At 33.8% G+C, this 19748-nt stretch overlaps 1 protein-coding gene across 1 annotated transcript in view; it reads left to right on the top strand.

Annotated features, from left to right (window-relative positions):
- Positions 1-18657, top strand: part of GABRA4 (gamma-aminobutyric acid type A receptor subunit alpha4) — a 77204-nt gene extending 58547 nt beyond the window's left edge. The window contains exon 9 of the mRNA XM_032135436.2: positions 8276-18657. Within this exon, the coding sequence (XP_031991327.1) occupies positions 8276-8806 (531 nt within the window). The 3' untranslated portion in view covers positions 8807-18657. The remainder of the gene's footprint in view (positions 1-8275) is intronic.
- The last annotated feature ends 1091 nt before the right edge of the window (positions 18658-19748 follow it).

Raw genomic sequence — 19748 nt, forward strand, 5'->3', positions numbered from 1 at the left:
CCAAACCGGGTTGCCAGTGTTGTAATTGTGAGCCAATGCTATGGGTGTGTCTTTTCATACATAATGGCATATGAATATTCTTGTAGGTTGGGATTGCAATACTTTCTCCAATCTGTGCTGTTTCCCTGACGAGCACTTTCTAGATTTTACTGCTAGTTGGTAAAGTCCCAGAAAGAAACAGTGATCTGGCCAGGTGCTGTGGCTCATGCCTGTAATCCCAGCACTTTGGGAGGCCTAGGCGGGCAGATCACCTGAGGTCAGGATTTCGAGACCAGCCTGACCAACATGGAGAAACTCTGCCTCTACTAAAAAATACAAAATTCACCGGGTGTGGTGGCACATGCCTGTAGTCCCAGGTACTCAGGAGGCTGAGGCAGGAAAATCACTTGAACCTGGGAGGTGGAGGTTGTGGTGAGCCAAGATTATGCCATTGCACTCCAGCCTGGGCAACAAGAGCGAAACTCCATCTCAAAAAACAAAAACAAAACAAAACAAAAGCAAAAAAAATAATAATAATAAGGAAAAGGAATAAAAGAAACAATGATCTGACAGAATAGTACACGAGATCCTCTTCTTACATAACCCACATCTTTTCTTAGACATTGAAACACTTGTGGCTATAGTCTTTCCTACATGGCACATGACATTAGGTGTAGTAGATAGTTCGGTTAAAAGCATGTTAGCTGAGTGCCAGGTGCAAAAGAATCACTCAAGAAAAGTTAACCCTTGTTTTGGCTGTTGTTGTTATTGCTACTTTTTCCTGAAGAGCTTTTTGACATATGTCTTATGCATAAGTTATAAGGTTTACTTTAGTGTTAATTCGCACCCTTACTACCAATATGAATTTTGATTTTTCTATTGCATTTTGTATTTCTTTGTATTTATTTCTCATTTTCACCATCCTTTCCCTGACTGACTTCACCATAGAATATTCTTTTTTTAAAAAACTTTTTTAAAATTATACTTTAAGTTCTGGGATGCATGTGCAGAACGTGCAGGTTTGTTACATAGGTATACTCGTGCCATGGTGGCATGCTGCACCCATCAACCCGTCATCTACATTAGATATTTCTCCCAATGCTATCCCTCACCCAGCCCCCCACCCCGAACAGGCCCTAGTGTGTGATGTTCCCCTCCCTGTGTCCGTGTATTCTCATTGTTCAACTCCCACTCCATAGACTATTCTTCCCTTCAGTGGTCATTTGCTTTGGTAATTATTAGACATGATGGCCATATTTTCACAGGTGTATATTATTGTCTTCTAAAATTTTGTTTCCTGTAATTATTTATTTCTTTTCTTTTATTTTCATTTTCATATCATTTTCTTTTGGAGGCAGAATCTTATTATGTGACTTCAGCTGGATTATTTCTATGTAATATTCATTTGAATCCTACTATGTGCTAGACATTGAGCTAAGTGCCTTACATGCATTATCTTATATATTTATTAGGAGGAAGGCAGCATTATTACTTCTATAGCAAGGGCTTTGAGGTTTTGAGAGGCTAAATAACTTGCTGGATATCTCATAGCTAGTAAAAGACAAATTCAGTACTTGCAACCAGGTCTGTCTGATTCAGGAGCCCACAATTTTAACTGTTTAGCAAGTGTTTTTCAATTTCTGATCCCTGGATCACTGACAACAGCGTAACTAATCTTGGCTCTATCTAGAATTTTGGGGTTACCAGAAAAGTATACCCGGCAAATAGGGCTTGTCTGAGACTTTGAGTTTTTAACTAGTCTCAGATTATTCTTATAAACATTTGGTATGACCACAATACTGCTTTTCTACATTGAATAAGAAAAGATTCATCTAGCTTAGTGTCTGTATTTAGAGGAAGTGAGTGGGGTGTCCTTTGCACTCTTCTCTCCAGGGTTATGTTTGTGGCATTGATGAAAGCAGTTCCTGGCGTGATTTCAGGTAGCATTTGAACAAGTCTGCCTAATGAAGCTAAGAACCTCTGCTCTGACCAAAGAAGTCTCTAACAAAGCGGTTTCCTCCATTGGAGCCATATATCTACAATACAAAACATTTCCAAATAGAAAGGAAACACTAGGAATCAGTATGAAACAAAAGTAATCACAAAGTCACCTATCAAAGAAATTCTAATGTTTTAAACCCTCAACTCTAAATATATAAAGGGAAAATGAATGGATTCTTTAAGATTTCCTTTCCTGGTAATCTCAAATGGAAAACAAAAGTTTATCCCAGTGCCTGATATTGAAGGTAATATTTCCATAACTTATGGAAATACAAACATTGAATTAAATGCCAACATTGAGAGGAAATTAAATCCAATAAATAGGGAACTCAGCATTTTGGTTTCTACATTTTGGAGCTCAATATATGATAGAGTACCTTGCTAACTATTTATAAAATATTTAGCATGTTTATTTGGAGGGGATGTGTTAAAAATTTCTACGTGTAGCGTGTTCTAAAAATGCTGTTGATAGTTCTTTTTTTTTCTTTTTCTTTTTTTTTTAATTATTATACTTTAGGTTTTAGGGTACATGTGCACAATGTGCAGGTTTGTTACATATGTATCCATGTGCCATGTTGTTTTGCTGCACCCATTAACTCGTCATTTAGCATTAGGTATATCTCCTAATGCTGTCCCTCCTCGCTCCCTCCACCCCACAACAGTCCCCGGAGTGTGATGTTCCCCTTCCTGTGTTCATGAGTTCTTAGTAAATCATTACCTTGGAGTTTAGTTCTAGCTGCTCTACCACACTTGTTTATTTCCCTATTAAATAAGATGTGTGGCTTACCCATGAAGTCCTGTCCAAATGATCTGGAATAAATGTCTTTATATTACTAGATTCTTTTTTTTTAGTATGTGACTCATTGATATGCTAGAAGATAAACCTATTCATTATTAGTCTTGTTAGTTTTTAATTTACAAGGACTAAATTACATTTTATTAAACTTCATTAGCTTCTCAAGAAAGTAATATGAATGTAACTGCGTGCATTCTGCAAACCTAATCTTAGTCACTTTATCTCCTTGCTGCTAGAATAATAAGTTGAGATGAATTTTTTTTGCAGTTGATAAAAATTATTTAGAAATTGTGTCAGATCACAGTCATGATTGACGAATTGCTTGGATCTGCTCCTGTTTGTCTGTTGCTGCTTTAATTTGTTGGTAATGTTTAAATCTAGCACCTTGCATCTCTTTTCTTGCTTCAGGCTATTGTGACTAATGACAAAGTAATTTCAACTAAATCATTTTTTTAAAATTCAAATGAAGCTTTTTCTTGTTCGAAACCACTGTGCATCAGCTAAATCATGATAGAACCACTGAAGTCTCTACACACTGTATGAAACACAACATCACTCTGACACATTAGTTGCACCAAAATGTGAAGCCTGGGTGAATATTCTTCCTGGTGAGTCGTGTGCCAGATGGATCAGCCTAAACCTTATTCCTTTTGTGGTCTGTCATCGTGGAAAATGACTACTTTTAACAGAGTAAAACTTGAGACATAACTACAAAAACAACTTGAGTGTCATTACCTGCTTGGCAGAGAGCAATGATTTAAGCCTCAACTCAGTCTAATTCCACTTTCCTTTATGTAGGATATGATATACAGAATAGTGAAACTTCTAAGGCCTTCTCAGCCAGACTTGGGATGGAGTCAAGATAACTTAAATGCCTTAGGCACTACCTGCAATATTCAAAAGATGTCCCATAGAAAAAGAAATAATAAATTGGAGATCAGATAAAAATTTTTGACACTTTCTAATTTGAAAAAGGATCTGGATTCTATAGTATATCCATTTTAATGCAATTTATCAAATATGAAATAGGTGTCTAGTGTGTGCATTAATCTACAATGATTGATAAGACAGTCTTTATACTCTAGCTCATTATTTCTTTGAAACTGGAGTGAAAACACTTGATCTTTGTTTTCAGACAGTAATCTTTTTGGTACTGTTCAAACTGCACACCCCACTCTCAAAAAGTCTCTTACTTCATTGTTGGTTTTTCTAACCACCTTAGACTGATTCTTTTTATTTTTGCTTAGACTCTTCTCTTTCTCTAGGCATATTCTTCAAATGTAAGCTTTTATTTATTTGATATTTATAACTTATCCAATAGTAGGTATCGTCAGAATGTAGTTTTCCAACTGTCGAAAACATGACATACAAATAATGAATGGACAGGCCTCCAAGATTGGTTCAATTGTTAATTAATGAAAGAACCACTTAGACGGTAAAATGGATTCAAAATCTTTTTGAGGAATGGCTACATATAGGCAATTTTTTAAAAGGAAAAGTAAAATAAGACTAATAGGTTAAATACAGAAGTGCTTAATGTCTGACAAGGCAATAAAACCAAAACCTTTGGTGATCTTTTGTACTAGGCAGGAATCCATAACTGAATATGTTAACTTGACAGTGTTTGGGTTCTAATCAAATATTAAATGGCAAAATCAAACTCAAGTAAATTATTCTAAAGACTTAATAATCCTTGAGTGGGCTTGTTAAACAATACTCTATTATGACATTGAAAGGACATGCTGTATTTTTTTCGGATGTCCAAGTCTTGTATAATTTTTCTTAACATTATACTATTACGAGTACTTGACTGACTCAGATATGTGTAGCTTGTTAAGTTCTTTAAAGCCTCCTCCACATTTGTGAGTAGAGAACCTCTACAGTGAGGCAGAACAGACACCAAGTAAGTAACTTGCTGTATGACTTCCAGCCACCTGTAACCTTTCTGTTCTTACTTTTCTCTACTGGTAAATGAGGTAATGGAATAAGTTGATCACTGAAATCCCTTTCTGTTTTAAAATATTATAATTCTTAAAGAGTAGGATTATGAAGGGCAAAATATCGTGGTCCTTCAGCTAGTGTGTGGATTAGGCAACAGTGCCCCCTAAAGGTCCTCTATGAGTTCTGGGCAGTCCAATCTTCTCAGTATCCTAGAATGTCTGAGGAACTTCCGCCCTCATGAGCCCTTGGCAGCACCTCCCATCAGGACCTTTGATCTAAATCATCTATCTATTATTTATTGCCACAATAATATTGCATAACAAAAAAACATGATACTTCAGGTACACGCAATAAATATTTATTTTTGCTCCCAAGTCTGTGGATCAACTGTGAATTCTGTTGATGTTGATAACGCTTGCTTGGGCAGCTCATTTTCTCTTAACGGAACACTCATAAATCTAGTGTCAGCTAGTTGTTGGATGTTCTAGGATTGTCTCATTGTGATAACTGGCTATTCTCCAAATGAGCCCTCAATCTCTAGCAGGCTAGCCCAGGCTGACCTGTTCTTATGGTGGTGGTGTCAGTGTTTCGAGAAAGAGTGTAAGCAAGTAAGAATTGTTGAGGTTAAGAATTGGAAATGACAAACTATCATTTTCGCCACATACTACTGGACAAAGAAAGTCATTAGGCAGCTTATGGAAAAATAGACTCCAACTCTGGATGGATCAGGAGTGGGTAAGCTCCTGGGCATGAATATGGAGCATGAATATGGAGGCATGAATATAGAGAGAAATGGTGAATTGGTGTCACTTTTGAAGCCAGTCTGTTATATAGAACACAATTCACAAGATTTCAGGACCTTCCAGAAGCATACTGGTCTAGAAAGAAAGAACTTAAATGTTTTAATACGTTGTTTTGGGGGGCAGTAAAGTTACTTGGAGTCAGTTTGATCCTTCCTGCTCTTGCTCTTAAAATTCATTAGACAATACGAGAGCAGTGTTTGAGGTTATTTATACTATACTATTAAGACAGGCACTTCTACGTACTCTACCAAATGCTACATGAATGTTGACATTTTCTAGTCCAGCAGGTGGAAACATGCACTATTCCTGGCTTTGGGTGAATGTCAGGTATTGTTTCTTCTAATCATTTTGGATGGTTCCTTTCAGCCTTGGGTAGTTACCTCACATCCGTAAACTGATCTTTGCTTAGTAAAATACTCAATGGGGCCTCTCTTTAGATCTTTGGAGTTCTCTCTTTGTTTAGCATTCTTATCTCTGGTACTTTGTCCTGTAAACTCTAGCCATCTTGGTCTCCCAAGACTCTCAACTCTATCTCTTCAGTTCAGGAAGGCTGCCAGTGTTTTTCTGGTTTTTCCTTTCCTAAACCACAACATGGCAACTCTCTCAAGTTTGCTTCTTCCCTCTGGTGATTATGGTTCTGTGTTGTCTAATGGCCAGTTTCTTCAAACAATAGTTTTTTTTTGCATATTTTGTCAAGTTTTGGGGGTCATTTTAGGCAGGAAAGTAGATTCAGTTCCTGTTACTTCATTTTGGCTGGAAGGGAAAGTCTCCAGTCCTTAGAATTTAGTATTAGGAAACATACAGATTTCTAAAGATCATGGACAACCTAACTGACTGAAAGAAGAAGACAGTATGCAACTATCTTATTTTAAAAAAATGTATTTCTTTCCTGTTTGTCCAATTTATCATATTTACTCTCTTTTCTTCTCTTCTTGGGATATTCAGCATTTGGTCCTAGTTTGGTTCTTGAATATATTTTACCTTTCATTATATTTTTTGTTGTATCATGTGTGTATGTATGTTTCCTTGCCAATGATTATATATGCTCTTTAAATTTTGAGGATATACCTTGTTCTTTTTTTATATTATTCACCGTGTATATAATATTTTAGGATCAATGATAATCAGTTAATTACTATCCTTTTCTGTAACAAGAGATTCAAAATCTGAGGATTAATTGGGAGACATTTACAATGTTCTGTATAGATGAAAAGTGCAGGATAAGTAATGGTTCTTCAGCTTTCAGGTTGACGTCAATTTTGATTTCAATTTTCTCCACCCAAATTCAGTGCCATAGGTTAGGCTACAATTTCTCATTAGTTCAACTGCAACCCGCTTAGAAGAATACTCCAAGCCGACATGACGAATGCTTTCTACACCTGTCAGAGTCTACGTTGGCTCTGTTTTGTGAGGCTGTTTTTCTTTCTCTACTCAGCGACCTTGAAGTCATAATTTATGAGATATGAATTGAACTTTAAACATGCTAGATGAGTATACTAAAAAAGATTACATTTGTAGAATAAACCTTTATGTCTAAAGTGAGATTTCAATTAATTGTGTATAATCTACCTACTTCATATATTAGTATCTGTGAATTGCCCTTTGAGGCTGGCGTCTTCCAATCACCCTTTTATGAGCTGCTCTTCTTTCTCTCTCCTCTATTTCTCCATTTTTTCGCTCACCATCTACTTCACGAAATAGTAAGGGGAGAAGTTATGGAAAGTAATGATCATCTAACATTACTATAGCTAAGAATAAGCATAGTTAGAGAGGACAAATTACTGCAAAAATATCATAGTATATTCTAAAAACTCAGATGTGACTATTTCGGGGAACATCTGAGAAATTACTGTCCTTCATTAGCATGGAGAATCTATAGTTAATTATGTATATAGTTATTTATTGTGGTTGTCAATATTATAAGAATTTTAGTGGTTTACTACACAACTTTCTTCAAATATAATCTTGTTCTACAAATAAAATAATTTGATGAAAAGCAGTGAAATGTATTTCAGTTTAACCACTTTATGGGTTAATGGTTTGAAATCAGATATTTATGCAACTACTGGTTGATGCTGTTTATAAGTCTAATACAACTTTTTTCTAATTAAATTTTATTTGTATTTTCACTATTAATTGAAGTAAAAAATAAAATATGTCAGGATTGTTAGATTTTATAATAATGCGTATAATTACCTATGCCTTTTATGAAAGTAAATTCAAAGGATTTGGAAATCAAGGTTTTTGGACTTTTTAAAATAAAGGAATGTTATGTACATATGGATAGTTGTTATTGTTGGTATTCTGTGTACATGACTAGGTATAGTTCTCCCTGTTTATAAAAACAAACACACAGAAACCTTTGAAATGTATATGACATATACAGAATATTATTTGCAATAAGACTAAACAAATAACTTTTACAGCAGTAATCGTTAACTCTTAAAATGCAATTAAGTATAACCTCAGCTTGTAGTTCTAACAACTTAATCTTCTTTCTATAGATTTAAGGTCTAATTATTTATAAGAATATGCCATATTTTGAAATAGAAGGTTTTTGATTCAAAGTTTCAAATGTATGCACATTATATTTTAGTTGTGTATTTTAAAGGTTTTAAAATCAAGATGAATACAGCTTATTAATAAAGTTTTATTTTATGGAAATGACTAATTTTAAGAATTTTGATCCCTTTACATTTTGTACAAATCTGCATAAAGTTACATAACCAATATATTTTTTCATATACCTTTTCAGAATACAAATGCCAATTTGAACATGAGAAAAAGAACAAATGCTTTGGTTCACTCCGAATCTGATGTTGGCAACAGAACTGAGGTGGGAAACCATTCAAGCAAATCTTCCACAGTTGTTCAAGAATCTTCTAAAGGCACACCTCGGTCTTACTTAGCTTCCAGTCCAAACCCATTCAGCCGTGCAAATGCAGCTGAAACCATATCTGCGGCAAGAGCACTTCCATCTGCTTCTCCTACTTCTAGCCGAACTGGATATATGCCTCGAAAGCCTTCAGTTGGATCTGCTTCTGCTCGTCACGCGTTTGGATCAAGACTGCAGAGGATTAAGACCACAGTTAATACCATAGGGGCTACTGGGAAGTTGTCAGCTCCTCCTCCTCCATCGGCTCCACCACCTTCTGGATCTGGCACAAGTAAAATAGACAAATATGCCCGTATTCTCTTTCCAGTCACATTTGGGGCATTTAACATGGTTTATTGGGTTGTTTATTTATCTAAGGACACTATGGAGAAATCAGAAAGTCTAATGTAATTTCGTTGCTATAGTAGTTTGCTAAAAGATGATGAAAATGCAGAATGTCTTTTTAAATGTTTTTAAATATAAACAAATATTCTTTACTAAAATAAAAACTCTATGTAATTTTTCCATTTAAAGATATAAGCCAGTTATTATTGGGAGAGTTAATTAATTCCTGAGTGAAAAAGTGAACTATGTTTTTTTTTTTTTTCCAGAAAAATTATTTTAAAAGAACTAAGCATTCAGTTAGATAGAATACACACCATCCTGGAAAGTTGGGATAAGAGAAATAGAGCTATTAGAGACAAGTGGCACATATTTTTTCATAGATATTTGAAAACAGACTATGACATTTAAAAAATCTACCCTATGAATATCAACCTGCCACCCTAAATTTCCCAGTGGCACTGCCCTTAACCAGAATTGTTTATTGGATGTCATATGCAGTGACCTTTGGTGACCTTCTTAGGAACTTCAAGAAAAGGAATTTTCCTGTTAAATGAAACATTGGCAAAAGGAAATGTTAATAGTATAAACACTGATCAATAGAGTAAAATCTCTGCTGCATAAAAGCCTAAGACAAAGACCAGAGGAAATATGTTCCCTTTCTCATGTTGGCTAAACAGTACTTAACAGTTGACTTGAAATTTTGTTCTCTGAGCCAAAGTTTAACTCATTGTATGAATTCTTTTTCATGGTAGTTCGTTCAGTTATGTATTTATTTACTACATAGTTATTCAGAGCCTACTGTGTTCCAGGAACTATGCTAGAAACTGTCTCTCTAGGAAAGCTCTTGCACCTTTACCTACAATATTACTTAAAAAGTAGAACAGTCAATGCATGCCAAAGAACCATAAACTAGCAGAGGACATTGCATTCTTTAGTGAAGGACATTTATTTAGAGTCTGACAACATATTCAAAATATTTTTCCACCTCTAGTGATAGTGGATAACAAATATATTTGTTCACATAACCACTTTGATGTTAGTACAACTTCAGCAATTGGTTTTCAAAATAGATGAGAAATGTGGTACAGATTGTTCTATAAGTGAAAAGCATTGTGTACTTGAAAGTAAAAATCTGGGCACTATAAGACTTAAAGATTAACTGTCTCAAATTTGATCAGAGTCACAGAGTAGAATTTGATCAGAATCACAGAATCATCAGACATAGGAACTGAGCACAGGCTTTTTCAGGTGCTTTCCCCAACATAGATCTAGATATTAGCTAGTGAAATGCTAAATTTTCAAGAGTTTTTGTGTCCGTAGTTCTGTAATTCTGGGCAGTCATCATGTTGGCTTTTTGGGGACTTTTTTTTAAGGTTTTATAACTAAGGGGGATATTTTAAAATTAAGAGATCAGCAAATGAAAGGAGTAAAGAAAAAAATAGCTGTGGGGTAGGATGCCACTGACTCTGCTATGTGAGTTATCAGGATTTTCATCTACTGACTTCTTTCTCATTAGGTAGGCTTAACAACTTAATTGAAAATTTTGCAACTGTCTATGCAGCTGAATCTAGGTCTGGTTTTTTGTCATATTGCCTCTAGATTTTCTTCTGTGCTTCTCTCTATCTGCTCTGGAATGGATGAGTGAATGTGTTCTGGGTGTTTTAGGGAACATATTGATAGAAATGGCCACCTTGCAGACAAAATCTTTCTCTCTCTCTTTTTGTTTTTATAGAAAAGAAATGATAGTAGTTAATTGGCATCAATTTTTCAGTTATTGCACTACCTTATAATGGTTGTTTCTGAGACCTGAAAATTGTGCAAATGCCAAATATTAATTGTATATCTTTTAGTCATATCTGAGAAATCTTTCTTGGCTGTCTTTCTAGGTATTCCATAGAATCAACACATTTTAAGGCTGAAAGATACTGTCGAAATCGCCCAGTCCCAATCCCCCATTTTAAAATTGATTCTAGTAAAATTAGGCCCAGTAACATCTGTATATATGTATATATTTAATAAAGAGTACTTGTACAAAAAAGCTTATCACAAATGATTTCATGAATGTGAATAGATTTCTGGCCTTGAGGACAATGTTTGGAAATATGGTTGGAAGCACAATTCACTCACTACTGGTTATTCAGAGCGTACTTTGTTCCGGGAACTATGCTAGAAACTGATAGTTCACTATTCTGATGAAAAGGCTGGTTTTGTTGTTGTTGTTGTTGTTGTTTTTGGTGAGGAACGCTTACTCTTTGCTAATCTATTGGCCTATCTTAAGAAATAATTCATTGGCTATTCATTGGCTTCCTTTAAAAAAAAGTATTCTTCTACAAATCTTACAGAGTGTAAAGAGATAAAAAGGAATGATTTTTTTTCTTACCTTTACATATGAAGGTTTAAAAATAAATCATGTGGCCAAAGAATGGGAAAGGGCAAAATTAACCAAGGATTCTTAATTGTTAATTTGAAGAACACATTAACCAGAAAGCTTAAACATTATTATTAAAATAAATTATTTCATTTGCACACAAAGTCAATAATGATGATGATGATGATGATGATGATGATGATAATAATAATAATAATATGTTGTTTGCTTTCCTTAACTGAATTTCATCAAATTCATTCAGTGATTTTCATTTTGGTCATCATTTCTATCTTCCCAATAACCCAGAGGTACCTCAGGTAAAAACACTTTGGTGAAGAGCCAGTCACTTTTCCCTCTTAGAAAATTTCAGAAGAATAATTAGGGGCACCCAAAGTTCTGGTTATCTGTGAATAATAATGAATAATTTTGGCTGAGAATGGTATCTTTATGTAACTCTTTTAAAGATGAAATTCAGAATAGTTTTATTCAGGACCTAGTATCTGCAGTCCAAGTTGGCCACTAACTGCTGCATAATTACTTTCAATTTCCTCCAGGCATGACTAGGTATAAAAATATATTTACATGATTAATCCACAGTTTAAAATGACTTGCACTTGTGCATATACATAGTACTTTGAATAATGTATATTTTAAATTGGACCTCACAAATTTTGTATTAAAGTAGATGGAGAGTAGAGTCACCTTTTTTTTGATGAAATGAGTCACAGAGAAGTTAAATGACAAAGATAAAATCACAGGGTTGGAAAGAACTTTGAAAGGCATTTTTCAATAACCTCACCTTAACAGTGACCCCTTTTCAAACAATGCATAAACAATTTATTTGTGGCTTATCTTACCCATGAGCTGGCCAATACTTCCTGGCCTAGAAAAAATTCTCCACTCTCCCCATTCCTGTTCTCAATGGTCTTCTCTTCTAAATTTGTGAATAATCTCCAGTAGAAGACACCAGGTGTGGAGATGGGTCACTTAATTTCAAGTTCTGAGTGTCTTGTGGTTTTAAACAAGTCTCTTAACCTCTCTAAGACTGATTCCTCATTTATAACAGGGAGGAGGTGGATAATGTAATATCTAAGAGCTTTTCAGGTTTAATATTCTCTGATTCTCATAGTAAATACAAGCATACTCTTGGAGGAAAAACACTGAATACTTTGCACCACAAATGAGTCTTTATGGACAAAAATTTAGTTCTACTGCTTGATTACTTTAAGTTCACGGCTTGCTTCAAACTAAGGTTTCCCTACCTTCAAAAATATATATAACATCTCTCCATTTAGATAAAGTGTATTCTTCCCTAGGGAAGATTGTATTCTTTAACGACAGTAGAATATTGGCTATTTCTCTTTTCTGGGATTTTCTGGGATTTTATTCACTAAATGGGCTCCTGCCCAGTCTGGGTACTGTGCTGATTTTTAGATACACAGAGATAAAAATAGCCCCTTTCGTTGCAGGTAGTCACAGTCCCGTAGAGATGATAGATGTATAGACAAAAAATTACGGGGTGTAACTAATGCTTCAGTAGAATACAGCAGGGCCAAAACTAGGGTGATACTCATCTCAGGCACAAATATACGTGGGGACATATCAAAACTTCAATAATCAAGATACCTAATATTTAGGTGAAAATTTTTAAAAATCCAAATTAATGCAAAAAATTTATGACGAACAGAATATACAAATTTTAAATAAGTTAATAGAATCAGTAGTAATAATATTTTCTTCTGCCTCAGGCTCCAAAATTGCTCAGCATAGCATTGATCTAGAGGTGGATAAAAGATGCACATAACTTAATAACATTGTTGATGGAGAGGAACAAGAGTGATAGCAGAGAAGGTTTCACAGATATAATCTTAAGCTAAATTTTATAGAATGATTTGGAGTTCTTATAGCCTCCATTCCCACTTCCACAAATAAACAATAAAACAAAAGCACAATTTTATCAGCACCTGAGGCAGGAGAAGAGATGAAGATGTGGAAAGTCAAGGGGAACCCTTACTACAAATTCTTAGTTCTGTGTTTGGAGGGAAGGGTGAAGGCAGGGAAGTGAGAGTTGTTGATGTTGGAAAGACCCAAAGGGCCTGGATTAGGAAGAGTTTTGTGTAAATTACTAAAGGAATGGAATTTGATCAGGATTAGTGGCAATTTATTAAAAATCTTGAAGAATAATACGATGAAAACTAATATCCTTATTTTTCTGTTTTAGAGAAATCACCTGATTATTGTGTGAACTATGGTTTGGAGGGCCACAAATCTAGAGGTAGTGGAACAATTGAGATCTCTTATTTTTTCTTTCCTCTCTTAAACTTTGCCTTCTATTCCTTTTTTTTTTCCTTTTTTTGTTAACCACAATGACTTCATTGTCATTTGTAAAAGTGATACATGACTGTTAAAGATAGATGTTGTAGAAACTTAAAAAAATCTCAAAATTCTACCACCCAGAAATTATAAATATTTTATATTTGAATATGTTTGTCTAGAAGAGTAGATTGCTTGATTAAAAGACACAGTTTTATAAATGTAGAAGCCAATATGACATATATGCTGCCATTAAATAATAAAAAATTAAATTGACTTTTATCTCAAGATAAGATTAAAATTGGAGGGTAAAACTGAAGAAATTGTTGAAATTTGGATGGTGCTTCTTTAAAGCAAGAGATTTAGAGAGGTGGAGATTTTTATCCCAGGTTTCAATCTTTATTTCAGGAAAGTTTTCTGCAATTTTGTCTAAGTTAATTTTTTTTTTTTTAGAAATGCCAATTATGTCAAATCCCTTTTGTCTCTATACAATAGTCCCCAACTGTTTTGGCAACAGGCACCGGTGAGGGTGGGGGAATGGTTTTCAGATGAAATTGTTCTATCTCAGATCATCAGGCATTAGCTGATTCTCATAAGGAGCGGACAACCTTGCATGCCCTCCTGTGAGAATCTAATGCCGCCGCTAATCTGACAGGAGGCAGAGCTCAGGCGATAATGCTCAATGGGTGCCACTCACCTCCTGTTGTGCCGCCCAATTCCTAACAGGCCATGGATAAGTACTGGTCAGTGGCCCAGGGGTTGGGGACCACTGCTCTATAACTATTTACAGTATTCTTTATAATGACTTTGGTATCTTCAAAATTTTCTTTAACTTTTGTCAACCATGACCCTAGTGAGTTTTCAGTTGTGATTATTCTATTTTGTAACTTCTAATGTACTTTTCAACTTCATAATGGTTTATTTTGTTTTCCATTGCTTTCTTGGTCACTGTCATTTCATTTTTCATCCTTTCTCTATTTTTACCATTGCTTTATTGAAATATCTTATTTGAGCTTCTCATATTTCTCTATCATGTCTATAATATTTTTTGAGACTACAGAGAACTGTTTATATAAACTCTTCCTCTATTTCTTGAAAAAGTTTTTATCTGGCATGAGCTTCATCTGCTTTTTCATTGAGTTTTTATCTCCCTTGCCTATTTTTGGGGCTGGTTTCTTTCTATTAATCACTGAGCAGAGCCAGCTATTTACTGAACTAGAGTGTGGGAAGTGGTGGGAGGGTGAGTCAGATCAGCCCACAGAAGCTATTTAAATTTCAGGTTTCAAGCCCACCTCCCCAAAACTGTTTTATGTGTTTTTTCTTCTGCCCAGGCACCATATTTTTATATCTATTTTTGACATTTGGGCGGCCTATGTAGTTCACAGTGTAAAACTCTCTGTTTTAATTTCTTTATGTTATTGCTAGTGATTATTGCTCATACTCCCACCCCCTTCCCCACATTAGCCTTAGTATTCTATATTATTCAGCAAGCTTGTTCACAACTCTCAAATATAGTCTATCAGAATTTTTATCTTTACCTCTACATTCCACTATTCGGAAGTATATAGTAAAATCGTATGAAGACAGATTTTGTTTTTTTCTTGCCTGTTTACACTCCATCTTACAGAGGTTTCAAACAAACCATCTTTGTTTGAAACATCTCAGGATAATGATACTTATTGAAATCTACATCCTGCCTAAGATATATGCCAGTCAATTTCCTTTCTCCTATTAGTGCAGATGGCTACCTATTTAAAAGCTACTGACTATAGTTTGTCATCAATTACTTGTTAATTACAGATATGGTTTTCATTTTTTGTCTCAATTTTTCATTATGTTATTTTTGGAGACTGTCTTAGGTGGGGAGTGAATTATAAATATTTTTATTTCACCACCTTTAACTGAGTCACCGTAAGTTATTTGCACTTCCAATAGACCAGGGATTGGCCAGAGTATCTTTTACTGATACGACCACCAGAGCTACATGGCTTTTACCTTCTGTATATCAGATGTCACTGGAATCAAGCATTAAACCTAGATTAAATCTGGATTAAACCAGCTGTATGGCACCTCAGAAAATTGAGAAGGACTAGGAAGCTGATAGAAAGAACCCCTGTATAAAAAATAAATTCTTTTTACATTTTCCTTGGTAGTATTTCTGCAAGCTTCTTTAGTTTCTATAGGGGAATCCCAGAGTTGTGCTCTGAGATTGCTTCCCTTTCCTTTGTATTTTCATTTTTCCCTCTTGGGTTTTACTTTTCAGTCATGTCTTTCTATCCCAATGTTAATTTATTACATTATTTATATTTTCCTGTCCTTCAATTCATCAGTAGATTAGTGAAGTACTTATTCCTTTAATTATAAGTATAAACATTTTTAATTTCTTTTTGGATAATGATACATTTAATGGAAAATTTTTAAATGCTAATGGTTTCTTAATAGCTTTTCTCTACCACTAATTACTTCTGTTCAAAAAATAAAAGAAATACCCACATGTAATATAAAATAAATTTTGAATAAAGTGGTATCCTTTCCTTTTACTAGAGACAAACATCTCCCCTTCAAAATGGAAAAATGGAGTTATGCAAAGGAAATTTACGATATTCAAGAGTATGATATTATCACTGAACCAATTAATTTAATTGAAAATACTAACCTGCAAAAAAGAATTACCAAAATGTATTTGAAATGTCATCAGATACCTCAAGCTATGACAGAGTTGATCATGTTACACAAGTAGTAAAGGATAAATTAAATATATTCTATATTAACACTAAGATTTAAAACTAATTATAGTCGTCTTTAATTTTTCTACTATATACATTTCATCTAGTTTTCAGTAAAACAAACTTTTCATTAATTTTACTTATCCCATGCAAATCTAGTTGCTATAAGATATAACCTAATTTGGGAATACCTCACTGTAATACATTGGGATTTTGGTGTGAGCGTGTGTGATCAGAGAGAATAAACAAATGGTGTCAGTAAAATAGAATGTAAAATATGGAGATAATGTGGATTTCCACAATTTGATAAAACTTTATCCCTTGAATTTTGCAGATCATATATGAATATCATAATGTGAAGTGCAATTAGGGTTTTTTCATATATTAATACATATACATCATCTCTTTAATACAATATTTTGCTGAACTCGTTTGTTTTGTATTTCTCATGTCTCATATTTTATATTTTCTCATGTCTCATATTTTATATTTTCTCATATATGTTTCATTTTTATTATTACTACAGTATGCATTAAAGGAGTCTGGCAAATACCTGAACAAAGTTATGTTGTTGGCAATATAAGATATTACCAATTGCATAATATTATTTCCAAAGGCAAATTAATATGCAAACTATAGATTTCCATGGGTATCTATACAAATTATTACTTGAAGTCCATAGAAAACAGCTTCCTTAGAAGGAAGTAAAAGAAGCTCTGATAACAGAAAATGTATAGTATTTCAGTTAAAGTTTGATTGACATATTTTTTCTCAGTCTTTTATATTTGTGAATTGCAGTCTGTATTTTCTCTTTATAGATGTTGCTAACACAGTGCAGCACGTTGGCTTGTCATTTTACTGATTATGTATATTGTCTCCTAGTTCAAGTATACAGTAAATCAGAGCTTTCATTTTTCAAGAGGCAGAAAAATAACAGTTGGTTGATAAGGTAAGGTTATATGATTTTGAGGGAGCTTCATTGTAAATTGAGTGAGAATCCAGTTTTCGTGCAAAGGTGTATCTATGCGATAATACTTTGAATGTCTATAGTTTGAAATAGAAGGTTAATTTTTTCCACTGGCTTATCCTTAATGGAAGAAATCCCCTGATAATTACTTTGATTGTGAAAATGTTGAAAACTCCAGAAGAAATAAAGGTTTTCTTTGATTTCTCAGCTGAAGTGTTGTACAAACTGAGGAATATAAAGTCCATTCCCTTCTTTCTTCTCCTGAATAATTTTAAAATTGTTTGTTTAGTTGTACAATTGAAAATATTCCTTATTATAGAAGTAAAAAAACAATAATGCATATTTCCTCATATCATAAAAACTAAATTTGTTATCATCTGAGCTTCAGTATTCTTACTCAATTAGAATAGTAAATGTGAAGTGTGATATTTATAACAGTTCAAGGTTTGATAGGAGATAGAGGTGTTTTGATTTTATGGGAAAATTACTTCCTCAAGATCATTGAGGTTTTAGTAATCACATTTGACTCCCTGAAATTGGAAATTTTATTTTATGTAGGAATACTATCATGGTATATTATAGTGAGGAGCACATAGTCATTATTATTTTGTTTTTGTAAGTTTATTTTGAAAAAAAAGGAGCATTATCAAATATTGGTTTACTATTTTAAAGTAATTCATCAGGAAATGATTTTTTAAACACTGTCCCTTTAAGTAAATGTCCCTTGCTTTTCAAAGCTCAACTTATTACTTATGGTAATAGAGTTACTTTGCTTCTTAAAACAAAGTTTATACTAGAGCATAGCATTGTAGAATTATTCAGGTCTAAATTTCTCACTGGAAAATGAGTCTTTAAAATAGTAAGGATTTAAATTTCTATAAAATTTAATCACAGATACTTATATTTTAAGATAAATGTGTTGGAGCTAAACTCTGGAATTATTAAAATATAAAACGTTATATCCCTCTAATGTATTTTTTCTATTTAAATTTAAAACAATAAACATAAATATCTTTGGAATATTTTTTGGTTTGTGTATTGTTTTTTCTGTCTATAAATATCCTTCCTTTAAACTGGTCACAGTATTGTGTCTGACTTGATAGTTCTTTGGAATCCCCACTGCTATCATGAATGTTCCCGGTTTTTACTTAACATCTAATTCTCTGTATGACCAATACCACCATCAAGATTGGAATTTTGCCAAGTTTTAATGATTTGAAAAATTCTTTGTAGGTTACATGGATGAAGAAAAGTTATAGGACCTGTAATATCTGATGTGGCATAATAGGAACTTTTCACTATGTGGTTTTGGTTCACTAATGGGGTTCAAATGTGTGTGTTTCTGTGTATTTTTTAAAGATTCAACCCAAGGAAGAGAGTTAAAATTAATAAAATACAGCAATCAATCTATGACTTAATCCTAACTTGGAAGACCAAAGTAAATGTCTGAGAGACTGAATAGGATTAACATTTAATAAAAACATGTGAGTTTATGCATTTTAATATTTAGCTCAGATTATTAACTGTAATTAGTTTGATGAAATAAAACACTTTGAATACTGTGACTGTCTTTTATAAAGTTTTTTTTACATCATATAATGTACTATGAAATATTCTAAATGTAGTATTCCAAATCACCTCTTTCTTGAAGAAAAAAATGTAGGTTTTTGATTATAGCTTTTAAAGAAGAGAATGTTCTTGAGAGGAAAAAGTTGACCGCAGATGTTCACAACACACACACAACCTATTCCTATATGAACACAGATTAACAAAACACATAATACACAAAGAATTCTTTTGTTTACTTGTTTTTTTTTTTTTTTTTTTTAAGACGGAGTCTTGCTCTGTCGCCCAGGCTGGAATGCAGTGGCGCAATCTCGGCTCACTGCAAGCTCCGCCTCCCTGGTTCACGCCATTCTCCTGCCTCAGCCTCTCCGAGTAGCTGGGACTACAGGCACCTGCCACCACGCCCGGCTAATTTTTTGTATTTTTAGTAGAGATGGGGTTTCACCGTGGTCTCGATCTCCTGACCTCGTGATCCGCCCGCCTCGGCCTCCCAAACTTGTTGTATGACATATTACTTGGGTTAAATCCACTCCCAATTTATGGTACTTGGTCACTTAAATATGATTTTATACTCTAGTAAGAAAAATTATATTTAAAATTTAATATTTAAAATGTACAGCTCTTTTTATTTATTGTCTAGTGATTTGTGTTATATAAATTTATGTGTGTGTTTTTATATTCACTTAATATTTATATGCACATATATATGTATAACTGTACATACACACACACACACACACACACACATTTCTGAAACTCTCATTGATTGCCAGACTCTGTTTCCAACTGAGTTGAATACTATTTAGAACGTGCTTGCCTCTTATATTCAATGTTGATAAGACAGAATTATAGTCAATATAGAAGAAGATGGAAGTCAAAATCAAAGAAACAAAATTTTCCACAAACACAAGCATAAATAGAGATGTAGGGGAAATAAATTAATGGAATACTTGGAGGTATGATAACTTTTAAAACTGGATTAAATCAATGGCATACATTATACTAGTTTCATTTGTTTTAATCTTTGATGAAGAATTTCTATATAGCTCATTTTCTGGATAAGTCTAG

This window comes from Hylobates moloch, unplaced genomic scaffold (assembly GCF_009828535.3).
Source record: "Hylobates moloch isolate HMO894 unplaced genomic scaffold, HMol_V3 SCAFFOLD_17, whole genome shotgun sequence".
In the NCBI taxonomy this organism is placed as follows: domain Eukaryota; kingdom Metazoa; phylum Chordata; class Mammalia; order Primates; family Hylobatidae; genus Hylobates; species Hylobates moloch.